The sequence below is a fragment of the Cyanistes caeruleus genome, chromosome 9, assembly GCF_971803275.1.
Source record: "Cyanistes caeruleus chromosome 9, bCyaCae1.hap1.1, whole genome shotgun sequence".
Taxonomy (NCBI): domain Eukaryota; kingdom Metazoa; phylum Chordata; class Aves; order Passeriformes; family Paridae; genus Cyanistes; species Cyanistes caeruleus.
In genome coordinates, this window is record NC_141709.1 from 7,094,892 (window position 1) to 7,110,262 (window position 15,371).

The 15,371-nt window shown below is 42.5% G+C and overlaps 1 protein-coding gene across 1 annotated transcript; it reads right to left on the bottom strand.

Moving 5' to 3' along the window:
- Positions 1 to 11,670: 11,670 nt before the first annotated feature.
- LOC147651476 (uncharacterized) lies at positions 11,671 to 15,321 on the bottom strand. Its single transcript, XM_086842774.1, has 2 exons — positions 14,319 to 15,321; positions 11,671 to 13,562 (listed from the first exon to the last, which is right to left on the bottom strand). Exons 1-2 carry the CDS (start codon positions 15,109 to 15,111, stop codon positions 12,403 to 12,405), a joined length of 1,953 nt encoding a protein of 650 aa, XP_086698900.1. The 5' UTR covers positions 15,112 to 15,321; the 3' UTR covers positions 11,671 to 12,402.
- Between the last annotated feature and the right edge of the window lie 50 nt (positions 15,322 to 15,371).

Genomic DNA, 15,371 nt, shown 5'->3' on the forward strand with positions numbered 1-15,371 from the left:
ATGTACTGGTGTGGCCTGGCTGGTACTGGACCATCCCTTGCTCTTCATGATCTCTGTGCTTTAGCACCGGTCAAAAATGGGTTTGTTCAAAACCTAAATAAAGTTATAGGAAAACCCCACAGTTTTACAAAATAAATTCACTCAGATTCCATTCTGGAACAGAAGCTTTTATACCTAGCACCCAGATTTCTTCTTGATGCTGTTTTGGGCTGGATTTGGGGATCATAACAAGGACTGGTCCATTTATACCCCTTCTCTTTTAGCCTTTGGCATTCACACATTCCCAGCACTGACAAAGGTCTTCCTCCTGTCCCTGATTTCTTTCCAGTCCTGTTGTGTTGACTGCAAAGGTACATGAATAATAAAATAAATCCAGTATCATGGACCTGAGCCAGTCTCATTCTGCTCCTGGAATTCTTTGTCCAAGATCCAACTGTTCACCACAGTTCCAGGGTCTTGCTTGGCTTCAGTGGGATGAGGAACCCAGATATCTCAGTATGCAAAAGCAGCTTCCTGTTTATTGTGATTCTCAGGAAAAGATAATTAATTAGGACTTCAAAGGAAGAAGGTGGCATGTGTAGCATAAGCTTTAAGTCACATTTTGTCACCTCCCTAGAAGTTGTTTTAAGAGGGGAGAATTGGTACAGTGTGTCTTCCTCTCTGAGATGATTTATACAGTGGTTTTTAATTACTTTGGAGATTTCTTAAATGTAATTTTGTATGATGGCATCTGGTACAAACTGGATGCCTCGCTTTGATCTGCTGGGGAAGAAAGGGTGACAGTTTTCTTCAAATGAAGAGTAACATCAGCAGAAAAACAGAGAGGGAATTAACATATTGGAGCATCACTTTTCTTGTAATCATCACCCTATTAAATATGGAGGGGAGGATTTTGAAAATCAAGTTTGCATTTTGAACAACGTTACTGGGGCTGAGTTGCCCTCATTAGCTATTTTGTATTAAATTTGATAAAAAACATGATGCTGACAAGCACTGGAAATGCTTTTTTTTATCCTGTTTTTAATCATTTTAGATCACCTACTAAATATCTTTTAATATTTTAATGGGTCTCTCATTCACAGTAAAAAGGGGTGAATAAATTGAATAGAGAAAATAAAAATGCAAAAATCTTCTCAGGCTTTTCCTCCTCGTAACAGTACCAGAATGAAATTTATGGTGCATCTGTGTTTTGCTTTACTTTCAATTTGCAACCATATTTTTACATATTTGATATGACTGGAAAAGTATGTTGCATATTTTTGCAATGAATTTGCATTTCAGGTACTAAATTTTGGCCAGTTTTCTTCTAAATTTCAGATGACTCTAAGGCCATTTAGGGCTCTTTTTCTCTTTTTTCAGGATTTTATGACATTCCCAGTGTCTTCCCTGAGTGCAAATAAGATGCATCCAAATATACAGATGCTCACTTTTATGTCTTATCATCCCACAGATGAACTCCCAGTGAACATTTTCATTCTGAATAGGTTCCATTTTGTTGGCTTTATTTTCAAACCTACATATTTGGGAATGTTAAAGAGGGAGAAGATACCTTTTAATAATTCTTTTTTTGTTTATCGTGAAAACAGATAAAAATTCCTACAAATATTCATTGAAGTCTTTCTTCACTGAAGGCTTTTATTCCTAAGTGATATAATTTCTATGTTTTGTGTGCCAAAAGCATCAGGTTAATTTTTTTCGGGGGACTCCCTAAATCCTTTCTTTCAGGAGAAAGTTGCTGCTGGAAGGTTCCTGTTTTTTCAAGGCACTGGTTCCATGACAGACATCCAGAGAGAAGGGAAAGGCCAGTGTCCTTTCATTGACAACTCTTCTCTCAGATGGTTGAAGGGGGGCTTTAAATATGGTTAACCTGCTACAAAATTTATGATTTTGTAACATTCTTTTAATTGAAGATTTGTTGTGCTGCAGCATCTCCATCAGAAAAGCCATTGAATTTGGGGTGAAGCTCTTCGGCCAACAGTTCCAGTCTGTGCCATGTACTGTGGCCTTGGCAGCTCACCTCAGTCAGCCAGGGAATCATTAAAGCTGGGAAAGACCTCAAGATCTTCAAGTCCAACCTCTGGCTAAATCCCTCATGCCCCCAGTAACCTGCAGTAACTGACATCTCTACACATTTTATGGGCACTTCCAGGGATGGGGACTCACTCCACCACTGCCCTGGGGGGGCTGACAACCCTTTGAGAGAGGAAATGGCTTCTTTTTAATTTCAAGAGCTCTCTAAACCCTTCCCTTGGCTTTAATTGTATCAGGACAGCAGAGGAAAGTGGAATAAGGACCCAGCAATGTGTGGTACCAAAAAAAGCATCTCTTGGTCCCTCTCTGCTATGGTAGTACCCTCTTTAGAGTTGACAGAGGGGGTTTTGGAGGTGGGGAAAGACAGCAGGAAATGACACATCCTTGTGTCCTGTCCATTGTGCATCCCTGAGCCTGCAGGCTCCTGATCATTTGAATTGGCACTGATGGCCTCCTCCTTCTTTCTCCACAGCTCAGCAGAATCCCTGTCACTTGAGGCAACTGTGAAAATATTTAACCAAGTAGCCCAGTTTTCTCATTTTCTTAAGAGCTGGGACACCTCTGGAAAATAATCTTAGTAAAAACATAATAATTATGGTTGGCTTGCTCTTTGCAATTAGGAAATTTTGTTGTGTAAGGATTGCTGCTTAGCATGACAAAAAGTGAGACAAAGACAGAGCAGAGCTGCAGCAGGAAAACAGTAAAAGTGGTAAGGAATGAGAGGGAAAGCAGGGCTTTGTTAGGTTTGGGACAGTCAGAGGAGTGATAAGAAAATCCGTTGTGTGTTTTCCATCCTGCTGGAAATCAGTGCAGTTTAGGCAGTGTGGTTGTGCTGCAGGGATGGCAGGGAGAGGGAGGCAATCTGATAAATAAAATGATGCATAATTCAGTGCTGCAAGGGCAGTGTAGGAAAACAGTATCATCTCCAGACAAATTAATCTGTCTTACGTTTATGACTGTCTCAAGGCCGTTTGTTTCATTGTCAGTTCAGTCACAGGTAGAGATGTGATTATTATTTCCAATGGAAAGTTGTTTTCCAACATCCATTTTTGGAAACTGCTGTCTCAGAGCAGAGTCCCTTCCCTGAAGTAATGCTTTCATTTGGAAGTACAATAGCAACTGTCAGTTTTGCTTCCTTTTGTTTTATTTCCATCATCTGTATGTTATCATTTCAGCAAGGAAATGTGTCTGTGAGCAACCAGTGCCAGATGTCTGAACTTTCACTTGTCATTTGAGGTGTTGGCAGCACCACTCACCTACCCCAGTCACAACCAGCTGCAGGAAGTTGGCTCTACTCACAAATTGCAACAAAATCATATGACAGAGAGGGAAAGGAATATTATGGCACTTTGTAGGAGACTGAGGCATGAAGAAGTTTGGCCCCCTGCCCACAAAGGTGTCAGGAGGAGACCTGACAGGTATCTGTTGGAGACCCTTGTGCAGCTCTAGAAGTATCTGTCTGCACACTGTGATTAAAGTCCCTCAGCAAGGGCTGGTGCAGCTGGGACTGGAGGTTTGAGCTCAATGGATGAAACCCCTGGATTTATGATATCCCATCTTTGACAGCACTGAGGTTGACTCTAGATGCCACTAGAATGGATTCATGATAAATAATGAGTTTAATATATTTTAAATTATAATGTATATAATTATTATGCATAATACAATGTAATAGTGTATTATGCAATAATAGATGTTAAATATAATATATAGATACAATTACATACATTATATACATTATATACATTATATACATTATATACATTATATATTATATATTATATATTACACAGTCTATATTTATATATTTATATATTTATATATTTATATATTTATATATAAATATATTTATATATAAATATATTTATATATTTATATTTTATATTTTATATATTTATATTTTATATATTATATATGCAATTATAAACCCCAAGTTCAGCTTCTGGAGTGATTTCCATTTTCTCTCCTTTTATAGAATTGTGGAATGACAGAACAATTTGGGTTGAAGAGACATTCAATCTCATCCAGTCCCACACCCTGCTATGGGCAGGGACACCTTCCACCAGACCAGATTTTTCCAAGCGTGGCCTTGGACGCTTCCAGGGATGGGGCAGGCAGGATGGGGGCAATTTCCCCAAATATAACTCTGATCTGGAGCTTCTTTTCTTCTTTTCTTTCAAGTCTGGATATGTTTTCTTTCCTAGACATGACCAGCCTGAAATGAACAGGGCACTGAACCCTGCCCAACCTGCAGCCTGTGACCTTTCCAGGTGGGTTTGGTTTTCCAGCTGAACACACCTGGGCAGGAGGAGTTCAAATGTGAAAAAGCTGTATCCAGGGGGAGATGGAGGTGAAAGAAAGAGTTGTTTCAGCCTTGGCATTAGGGATTTCACATATGAAAATGGAAGATGCAGCAGCTTTTGTTCTCTTTAGGACTAGACATGCCAGGAGCATGTCAGTGGCTCTTATCCCTCAGGCTATCTGACAAAATTACAGATATTTCCTGCACTGTGGTGACACACTGAACATTCACACGTCTCATTCATGTCTCATTGTTCACAAACAGGGTCATGGCTTTAACATCCAGGGACAGAAAAATGTCCTTTTGAATTAGGCTAGTCCTTGTTCTGTGCTTTTTATCGAGTTCCTTGCCTATTACAAGAGGGTTTTTCTGGAAACAATAGAAGGCAGCAGATAAGGGAGCAGGCTACAACAGATAGGAGCACTTAGTTTCTGTCAGTAGACAAGCAGCTCCCTTCCTTCCTGATATAACGCCTAAAAAACAAGAACAAAAGCACATTTTCATTCACCAAGTTCCTTCAGTGCTGGAGCTGATAAAATCTGAAACATTCATCCTGAGCCAGCAGCAATGGAAGAGGAGAAGTGGGTAGCTAACAAAGGGAAGAGACAAAAATCCTAAATTGCTTAGTGGGAAGCAACAGGATAGAATTTGGGGAAGAAAGGTCGTGGGAGCAACGCTGTGATTTAAATTTCATAGAATTCAGAATGGTTTGGATTGGAAGGATCATTAAAGCCCACCCAGTGCCACCCCCTGCCATGGGTAGGGACACTTTCCACTAGCCCAGATTGTTTCAACCTGGCTTTGGACACTTCCAGGAATCCAGGGACAGCCACAGCGCTTCTCTGGGAAGCCTTTGGGAGCGCTTCCCTTTTTCTCAGGGCCTCCCCACCCTCACAGGGAAGAGGGGTAGGAATGTTCTCAAATTTTCCTTTTTTTTTTTAAAAAAAAAAAAAGAAAATAAATTATAGTACTTCCCTCATCTTTCTGGAAAATCTGCTATAGGAAGTAAGCAAGTTTAAACAGCCAAATCAGTATCGGTAGGTCTGAAATTATCTATTTAATTAGATTTTATGCTTTGAATCTACAGATGTTGGTATTAATTTATACTTAATTTTACAGAGCTGCCCACAAAGTATGCTGTGAAGGAACCAATAGTGTGTGTTGCTCACTTATTTCAGTCGGACCCAGAGTGTGTTTTAGGGCCCAGCTGGGGTTTATGGAAGGTTTGGGAGGAGAAACAGCACCAAATTTTCACTGCACCACTGGTGCAGGTGGGGAAAATTTTGTCTCATGGCTCTTTTCCCAGTGAAAACTGTAGTTAAAACTATCGGTTGAAACATTTCTGAAGCCAGCAGCTTTTTCTTTGCAGAATATTTCATGTTTATAATCAATGATTATGGCACTTGTTCCATCTGCTTTCATGTTATCGTTTACAAAGCCATAAAAAGAGAGATTTCCAGAATAACAATATTATTTAAAAAAAGGGAATAAGGAAATTTTCGGTTTCTCACCATAATATATTTATTTGGAGGAGATGAAATTTCCTCATATTCATAAAAAAACAAAATTTCTCTTTGGCCATCAGGACTGAGTCTATATTTCTAAAGGTTTTATTTCTGAAGGTCCTGGTAATTAGACTTTGTTCTTTGTGCACTGAAATATAAATAAATATTGTGTATCAATTTTAAACTTTTATTCATTTCAGAGGATAAGGCTCATAAAAATATCTCTTACTCCACTTGCTAATATCGAAAAAGAAACATTAAGACAGAGCACATAAACACAGCAAAAATGTAAATGAAAGAATTCTGGGAACAAGTGCTGCCTGAAGACATCCTCACCACACAGTGATATATATTTCCTCAAAAATAACTTGAAGATCTTTTTCTCTGCCTCCTGCACATTATAAAACACTCAGGAAAATATAGATGAAGTCCTGGAATGCATTTAGATCATTATTTGCAGTGACAACAATGCAATTCTCTGAACAGTGTGCATGTCATATATACAGAGGCAGTGGAATAAATAAGACATCTATTGCATTAGAAAAAAACTACATGTCATCATTCAGGGGCTTGGGAGAATAATGGGGACAGGGAGAAATCCCCTCAAAGAGATTATGAGAGTAATTGAATTGATTGATTGAATTGAACTGACACTGTGAGTAGTTGGTGAAGATTCAGTGAATAATTGCAGGCAATAATTTTGTTTTCTGCAATGCAATATAATGTTATACAAGTATATCAGCAACAGGGTAAACAAATCTTGAAAAACCACTGGCCTCAATGAAGTGCCACTGTCAGGGCAAAGTTTCTGCTTGGTACAGGGCTCACAGAAACACTGAATAGTCCCTTTGAACTCTGAGGAGTCATGGAATCATCCAGTGCCACCCCCTGCCATGGGCAGGGACACCTTCCACTTTCCCAGGTTGCTCCAAGCCTCATCCAGCCTGGACTTGCACACTTCCAGGGATCCAGGGGCAGCCACAGTTTAACTTCAGAGTCCTAGAAGGTTATTTCCAAGAACCTGCTGATGGCTGGGTTTGTTTTCACTCTTAAAGACATTGTGGTGTAACAACAAGCTCCAGTGATCATAGAGCAGAGGGGTCCTCATGGCATCAGGATGTGCCTAAGTCAGTGGAGTCAGTGGAGAAGTGACAAGGCCAAATCTCACTGCACTGATCATTCCTGTTGTCCTTTATCAGCTGTGGAAGAGACAGGAATGGAAAGCTGGAATTTTTGGGTTGTAAGTGGCCTATGGCAGATCAGAATTTCATGTCCATTTTAAGACATTTTAAGGGCTGGGAAAATGGGAAGCAAAGTCATTAAAAAGGATGCAATAACTGCCGTGCTTCGTGTCCCCATGCTTGGGGGTCATTAGGTCTGTGCTAATCATTAGGACTAAGGCTCATTAGCCAGCACTAATGATGCTGTCTGTCTATGGGATCAGTGAGCTAAGGGGAAGAATGTTTTTTAGATTGTCCTGAGGACTGGATTAAGGAGTGATCCACCCCAAAAATCTGTACCTGCAACAACAACCTGCACCAAAAGGCCATTTGGGCTCTTCTACCTACAACACTTCTGGTTGTTCTGCCAAAGTCTGTACCACCAACAGCCTGGGATCAGCTGAGTCTCATGGCATAAACCAGAACTAACAAACCCCCAATTCAAGGGCAGTCAAAAACCATTCAGCTTCAAACCTTTTTGAGTAGCAATTTGTCGAGTTCCATGTCTGTCATGCTGGAAACAGCTTGCTCTGATTGAATTAATTTTTTGGGGATGTGATTAGGAGTCACTGACATGAAATATAATGTGATAAATATCAATAATTGAATGTTGGATCGGTTTTCCTAGGACAGCTTAAATCCATTCACCCTGATTTGAAGACCTCATATTTAATAATTTTGTCTGTGTTTCTTTATAAATTGTGTTTTCACCAATCTTGATATTAAAAAAAACCCTTTGTAATAAAGTGCCTCAGAAATCCTGGCTGCTTTACAGTTTTTGTCTGGCCTGCTTTGGAGATTAGTTTAATTTAGGTGATATTTGATTTCCCTGCTGCTGCTGGTGATGTGATTTTTTTTGTTTTTCTTCAGTTCCTCTTCTTTTCTGCTTCTTGTGGAGATTAGCTTTCTATAAACATGTTATCCATAACATAAATCAAAGAAGCTGGAAATAGTAATATAGTATGGTCATGTATATTCATGGTTGTTTGATGAAGGAAAGACATTAACATATTTCTAGATTCTCTGTCATTCTCTTCCATTTTTTTATCTGTAAAAAAGAGAAAGAAGGAAAATATTCTGATAAATTCACATATCCAGGAGAATAAAATTCTCAAAACAGGTAGGGAAAGAAGTCTCCTTTTCTCTCTAATTTGGTGAGCTGTAAATTAGTGAGAAAAGAGCTGGGGTTTCTTTGGTTCTGTCGATCAGTGGTGAAGCAGATTTTACTCATGTAATTTAGTGCAGTTCTTCCTTTGTCCCCTTTACATGGAGAATTTAAATGCTTTGGAAATCACCACCATCAGCCCTTTGGGAAGCAGGAACACCTCTAGTGCTGCAAGTAGAGCTCACAGGAGCTCTGCACACCCTGTCAGGTGCATTTTAGTCCTTCCATCCATCTCCTGCTAGTGTAATTCCTGTTGAGTTACTTATCTGCTGCTTTGGATTATAGCTGAGACAGCCCTTCCTGCAAGCTCTGGGCCATCCGGTTATTCAGGAGAGGGGAAGGGCAGAATCTCACCTGGAGAATTCTGTGCTCATCCTACTATGGGCTCTTTCATGGTTTTTATACCTAACAGTCACACCAGAGATAAGAGTGCTACACCTTCTGTTCTCTTACAAGGTGACAGAATTACTGCGCGCTAAGTCAGGTAAATTCTTCCTTAATTTAAAATTAGGGTCATTCTTCCTTTCTTTACAAAATCTCAGTCATTCTGATCAACCTAACAAAGGTGTCGGGAAAGCTCAAGTTCTCCCTCATGCTTGGAGGTCTCATGTGAGCTGTCCCAGAGCTTTTCTTTGGTCAGGAGATCCAAATTCCTGCATCCATACAGGCCTGTCTGTACACTGAGCCTTCCAACCTGCATTGCATAACCTGCAATGGGATGTGGGGCTGTGCAAGACAAAGTCAGCACCTCTGACAAGCTGGATTTACTGTTCCTGCATGGAAAAATGCCAGTTCAGGCTTGTTAGGGCTCCTAAGGAGCTCCACTGGAGATAGAGGCAAAGGGGTCTCACTGGATGTGAATGTTGAAATGGCTTCAATGATTGCTGAAATCTTTGGCTTATTTATTACTGAAGCTAAATCAACAAATCTCAGCAGACCACCTTTGAGCTAAATAAAACCATAGCTTCTCCTCTCCTTTAAATATTTCATACTTAAAACAGATAAAACTGGTTTTTTTGCAGCAGCTTTGGTTATACCTGAGGTGGAGAAGATCAAAGGTGAGATTTTCTGTCCATGGGATATCTGTGATTTGACAAAAAAGGGGGAGAGGTCATTCCTGCATTTGTGAATGAAAAATTGGAGTTCTGAAAGTTTCCCAAAGAGGGGAAAAAAAAAAGAGAAAAAGATAAAAGAAGCTTGGCAATAAATGAAATTGAAAAGCCTGCAGTGAGCTGGAGGCTGTGCCCAGTTTCTGGGGGTCCCCTGTGCAGCCCCTCTCTTCTGTCATTGTCCCCAGCCCAGGGCAGCAGCCAGGACAGCCAGGACAGGAGATTCTGGATTCTCCTCCAGCATCAGTCATATCTGCAGACCTTGAGAGTATGCTAGGAGCTCTCCAGGTTTCTTCAAGCTCTAGAGGTAGGAGGGAAGCCCTGATTAACCCAAGGTTCCTTTGCAAGGCTTTCATCACTGCCTTGTTGAATAAGTGAAGTGAGACCTAGCACTGCAAGCTTAGATAAGCCTGAAGAAAGAAAAAACTGACAATTACCAGTTTGATCTAATAATGCAGTAATGTGAGAAACTGAATTTAATACACAGGAAAACAATATGAGGCAATGGTGATACTATAATTAAGTAAATAACTTAATACATACAGGTTTAATTAAACCCCCCATTTATCTGAGAACACTCTGTTTGGAACAGCAATTTGAAATCACTAAAGCTCAAGCTGAACAATATAATTTTCATTTAATACTAATCTTGGACCAACACATTGAAGACATTTATTAAGCACAGTGGAAATTAGATTTTCAGGGAACTGTATCATAGGTTGTCTCTGGAATCCCAAACTGTGAAACTGTGGATCATGGAAGCCCTTCACATAATTACCCGGGCTGCATAATGCAGTGTCCTGACTCTGGAATAATATTGTAAGGGTTTCTAATTGTAGTCTCCACAGCTTTGAAAAAAACCCAAATTTCATTCAAGATGGAATTTGGAATTGTCCAATTTAATTTTAGAATGCATTGGCATTGAATAAAATCACATGCTCTGTGTTTCCTTTGATGTTTTATACAGTTTATTTACAGGGAATTGGAAAAATAGTATAATGAAAATAATAGTATAATATAAAAATAGTATAATGAAAAATTAATCCCTTCCCTTCCCTTCCCTTCCCTTCCCTTCCCTTCCCTTCCCTTCCCTTCCCTTCCCTTCCCTTCCCTTCCCTTCCCTCCTCTGCCCTCTCCCTTTTTTGTTCATTTTGTTTGTTTGAAAAAAAAGTTCCTTTCCCCTTTTGTTCATTTGGGATTTTTATGTGTTTAGTTGGTTGTTGTGGATTTTTTTCCCTCCTTAACAAAATACTATGGAAAACCACATGCATTTTACCAAATGCTTCCAGAACTATGGGCCAAACAAAATTTATCCATGAAAATGCAGATAATAGGAAAAAATGAAAACTACAATTTCAGAGTGCAACAGGGTGTGAAGTGAAGCTGGATTTGTGGAATGATGTTTTCCAAGAACAGCTTGGGGCTTAATCACTTAATTATCTCACCACATTCATTCTTTTCATACTTTCACTGATATTTTTCTTTTTGTTTCTGTTTTAATTTTGTAAGAATTAGAAAAACACTTACAGAATTAAAAACTTGGCTTCAGCTCTTATAGAAGCTTCTAGAATGTAATGTTTTTCCTTTGAAAGTCATCAAGCTTGACCTCAGCTTTCTTACCAGAACTCTTAATCCACTTATTGGAAAGAATGAGACATTTCACTGACTTTTCTTTTATTGAAGTTTCCACATGTCCCCTCTTGTTTTCTCAGCTGGGCACTTAAGCTGCTTCCCAGGAAGTTGTAAATGTCATTTTGTCAATGTTGCTTTTGGATACACAGGTTTTTGATAGCCTCAGTTATTTGGAAGGTATGGACCCTCCAGAATGTGGTGATGGAACCAATGGAATTATGGATTGGGTTGAGCTGGGAGGGACCTTAAAGCCCATCCTGTTCTGCCCCTGCCATGGGCAGGGACACCTTCCACTATCCCAGGTGGCTCCAACCTGGCCTTGGACACTTTCAGGGTTCATTCTTCCACCTTGTTCCTTCCTTGTTCTAGCTTGTTCTTCCCACTGTTGGAATTTTGAATTAAATATACATAGCAGACTTCCATGCATTTATATAATGAAAAATATAAATGGAATGTGGAAATGCTGCTGCTGGTGGTGGTCCTGGTGAATGAGTATTACACAGGGTCAGACTGAGGAAGAGAAATGACACTGCCCGCTCTCCGGCCACTGGTGTTCTGGCTAGCTCTTGGCCGATGGCAGTGCCAAGAGTGGGGAACCACGTGGGGACTATGTTTCCCAGCGCGGAACCCTCAGAGCTCTGCGTACACCGGGCTCTGTAGCTCTCGGGTGTCAGCGGTCGTGGCGAAAGGACCTGAGAGGAATCAGTTTCTTCAACTTCCCAGGAGCAAGTTTATTTATAGGAACAGGGAGCTAGACAGGGTGAGGGCTGGGACGACAGGAAGAAGCCTGAACCAAGACTCCCCGAGCACCTCTGTGCGTCGGGTTATAAGGACAATGGGCGGTCAGAACATCAACCAATGGGAAGATCGTGAGGGAGGAGTTGGGGGAGTGGAATACAACATCAAGGACCAATGGTAGGGACGCAGGGGAGGGGCGGCGGCTGTACAAGCAATGGGGCATCGAGGAAAGGGTGATGAGCAGGGAAGGGACTAGAACAAAAGGTGGGGTTTACATTGACTGATAGGGCTCGGGGGCAGGATAAAGGTGATGGATGGGGAACACTCTGGAAAAAGGGGAAGGGCTTACAATGATTGAGAACTGGGGACAAACCATTCAGGGATAACAGGGGAGCAACTGGGGCAAACCAACTTAAACTTAACATCAAACAAACATCAAACGAATAGGCGGCAACATCTCCCCCTTTCTTTTTCAAGAAGAGGGAGATGCAGGGTTTGGGGGAGCAGAGGGTACAGTGAACCATTCCGCGGATGGAGAGGGTGGAGGAGGAGGATGAGAAGTAACATAATTGACGTGAGGTGGGGGGGATACAAGATGTAAAACGGACTGAACTAAACATCTTTTTAACACTGCGAAAGCAGCTAAAACTATAAAAATGACAAAAACAACCCATAACACAGTTCGAATAACGGAGGAGAGTCATCCGGACACACCCAATCCTGAGAACAAGTTAGTGACCCAGTCACCGGTTTCCTGATGAATCTGCTGGATCATGCCCTTCATCTCGGAGATGGTCTTCTGAATGTCGGGGCTCCTGCTGGTAAGGTTCAAGCAGCAGAGCCCCTCGAAGTCTCTGCAATCATGGTTATGGAGGAGCAGTAGGAAATTGATGGCTGCTCGGTTTTGCAGAGTGGCCCACCTGGTTATTTCCTCGTCTTCGAGGAGGTTGCTTAGCGCAGTTGACATCAAATTGGCCTGTTTAACTACCCAACACTTGAACTGGCCTAATTCACCCAGGGCTTGAGCAGCGGCCAACCATGGTAAAAACACAGACACTGCCACCCGTTTTGGCTTGCTCCAATGAAAAATTTCGGAATCACAGTCCGGGTCTAGGTCTTCCAGACTGCGCTTCTTGATAACCGAATTATTTTTTGGCATCCAATTTTCAATTTGGGTCGCGCTGGGGGAAAACAGGGACAACTGGCCTAAGGTACACAACCCTCCGAGAAGGCGAGAGGGGATGCCAGCCCATGCCCAGTCCCCACAGATCAGGAACATTCCCTTCGGCAGCTTAAGAGGGTGAGAATCTAATGTGGAAGGCATTCTCACGTGTGCGATGTTTTTGCACCACGCTGCTGCCTGGAATTTTTTGTTATCTTGAATCATTTTTGGATATAGGGAAGGATTATCTGGGTAGTAACGGAACTGAATGCAAAAGGGTGCCGGGGAAGAATTTAATAAATCAAATTCTTGAGGCTCAGCGACAGCCCACTCCAGGTAAGCCTGCCAGTCCCTCCAAAGGAGGAGGGGATTCTGGACGGGTTTCTTTACCTTATAAGATGGAATGGAGCGGACCACTCGCTGAGCTGGCCTACCTTTGTTGGCCTCTTTCACTAATTCCATCAAGAATTTGGGGTACTCCTCTGGCTTTAATGGGATCCCCACCAGGCAGGTGGTCATCGGATTTCCTGCCGCTCCGGTGGACAAACATAACTCATCCCTTTGCAGAGACTTCGCCAACATTACCCAAACATTCTGCTTGGGTTGGGGCACGATCCACGTGGCTATCTGGGCCACCAGTAGAATCAGGAGTGCAATGTTCAGGGTGAGACTCGCTGCTGTCATTTTCGGATGGCTCTCTGAAACGAAAAACGGACACTTTTACTCAACATAATAAGGGAGCAGTTCATCCAAAGGAAAGGGGAATTCGAGATCTTCCTTCTCCTCATTGCTTTCAGGGGTCACAGGGGTGGCTTGCACAGACACAACGCTATTTTCTTGTTCGTCTGGTGGCCTGGTAGGATGTTTTGGGACATAAGGCTTCACCCACTTTTGTGGGATCCACCTTAGTCCCTGGGGCGAGGAAACACAAGCATAGCCTTGCCCCCAGGTCACCAGATCGAACTGACCCAGAACCTTTTGGGTCTCTGGGTCTTGGACCAGCACTGGAGGGCGATGTTGTAGCCTGTAGTTGCTGGTGGACTGGAAGTGCCGGGCCACTGGAGGGTTGGGATCCTGGTCACTGCAATTCAAAAAGTTGTTGGTAAACAATGCTTTATATAATCTCTCATGAGGCGTGCAGCCTCTCATCATCCCTTTCTGATGGGCTAAGACACGTTTGAGTGATTGGTGGGCTCGCTCAACAACCGCTTGGCCGGTGGGGGAGTGTGGGATGCCTCTTTTGTGTTCTACTCCCCACTCTTGCAGGAATTCCTCCAGTTTCCTGGAGGTATACGATGGGCCGTTGTCTGTTTTGAGTTCCTTGGGGACCCCCAGCATGGAGAAAGCTTGCATGAGATGTTTGCAGACATGCTCAGCTTTCTCCCCTGTGTGGGCAGAAGCAAAGACCGCACCTGAGAAAGTATCGATGGAGACATGTACAAACCGAAGCCTACCAAACTCGGGGATGTGCGTCACATCCATTTGCCACACTTCACAGCTCCCCAGGCCTCGAGGGTTGACTCCCGATCCCAGGGAGGGCATGGCGGTGGTCTGGCAGTGTGGGTATGTGGCCACAATGGCTCTGGCCTGATCCCGCCGCAGGTGGAATTGGCGGACCAGACCAGGCACATTTTGATGGAACATTTGGTGGCTCAGCTTGGCTTGTTGGAACAGATCGGTGAATTGAGCCATTGAAACAGGGGTGGCGAGGGAATCGGCTATCCGATTCCCTTTGGCCACTGGGCCAGGGAGGTCCGTGTGTGACCTCACATGCATTACAAAAAAGGGTTGCTTTCTGTGGGAAACAGTGTAAATTAATGCAGATAGCAACTCTAACAGCTTTGGGTTTGAGACCTCCTTCAGGGCTGCATGTTCAGCCCTGGCAACCACCCCTGCTACATAAGCCGAATCTGTTATTAGATTGAAAGGTTCAGAAAACCTCTCAAAGGCCCTGACGACTGCATCCAACTCAGCAACTTGTGGAGATCCCTCCACATACTTAACATCTGTTTCCCATTGCTGAGTCTCGGGATCTTGCCAAGCCACTACAGACTTGTGAGATGCCCCGGCTGTGTCAGTGAACACAGTCAAGGCTTTGAGGGGCTTTCTGCTCCGCACTGCTTTTGGAAGTGCATTGAATTTGGAATTGAAAAATTTATGGGCAGGGGCATGGACGGAAACTTGTCCTTCATAGCTGTCAAATGCAATTTGGAGGATCTCATTTTCCCGAAGCAATTGATCGAACATTTCTTTGGTAACCTATCTGGGGACGCTTTGTCCCGAGACTGGTAGTCGAATGCATGCAAAATCACACCCGGCCATCTCCCTAAGCCTAGCCTGAGCTCTCCCGATGAGCTGAGCCATCAATTCCTGTGGCCGGGTGACACTTTTGGACCTTTGATGGCTCAAGAACACCCACTCTATTATCAAGAGGGGATCCTTAGAGCCTTGGTCCCATTGGAAAATCATCCCATGTAGATGTGGTATCTTTCCTAACACTATAAACT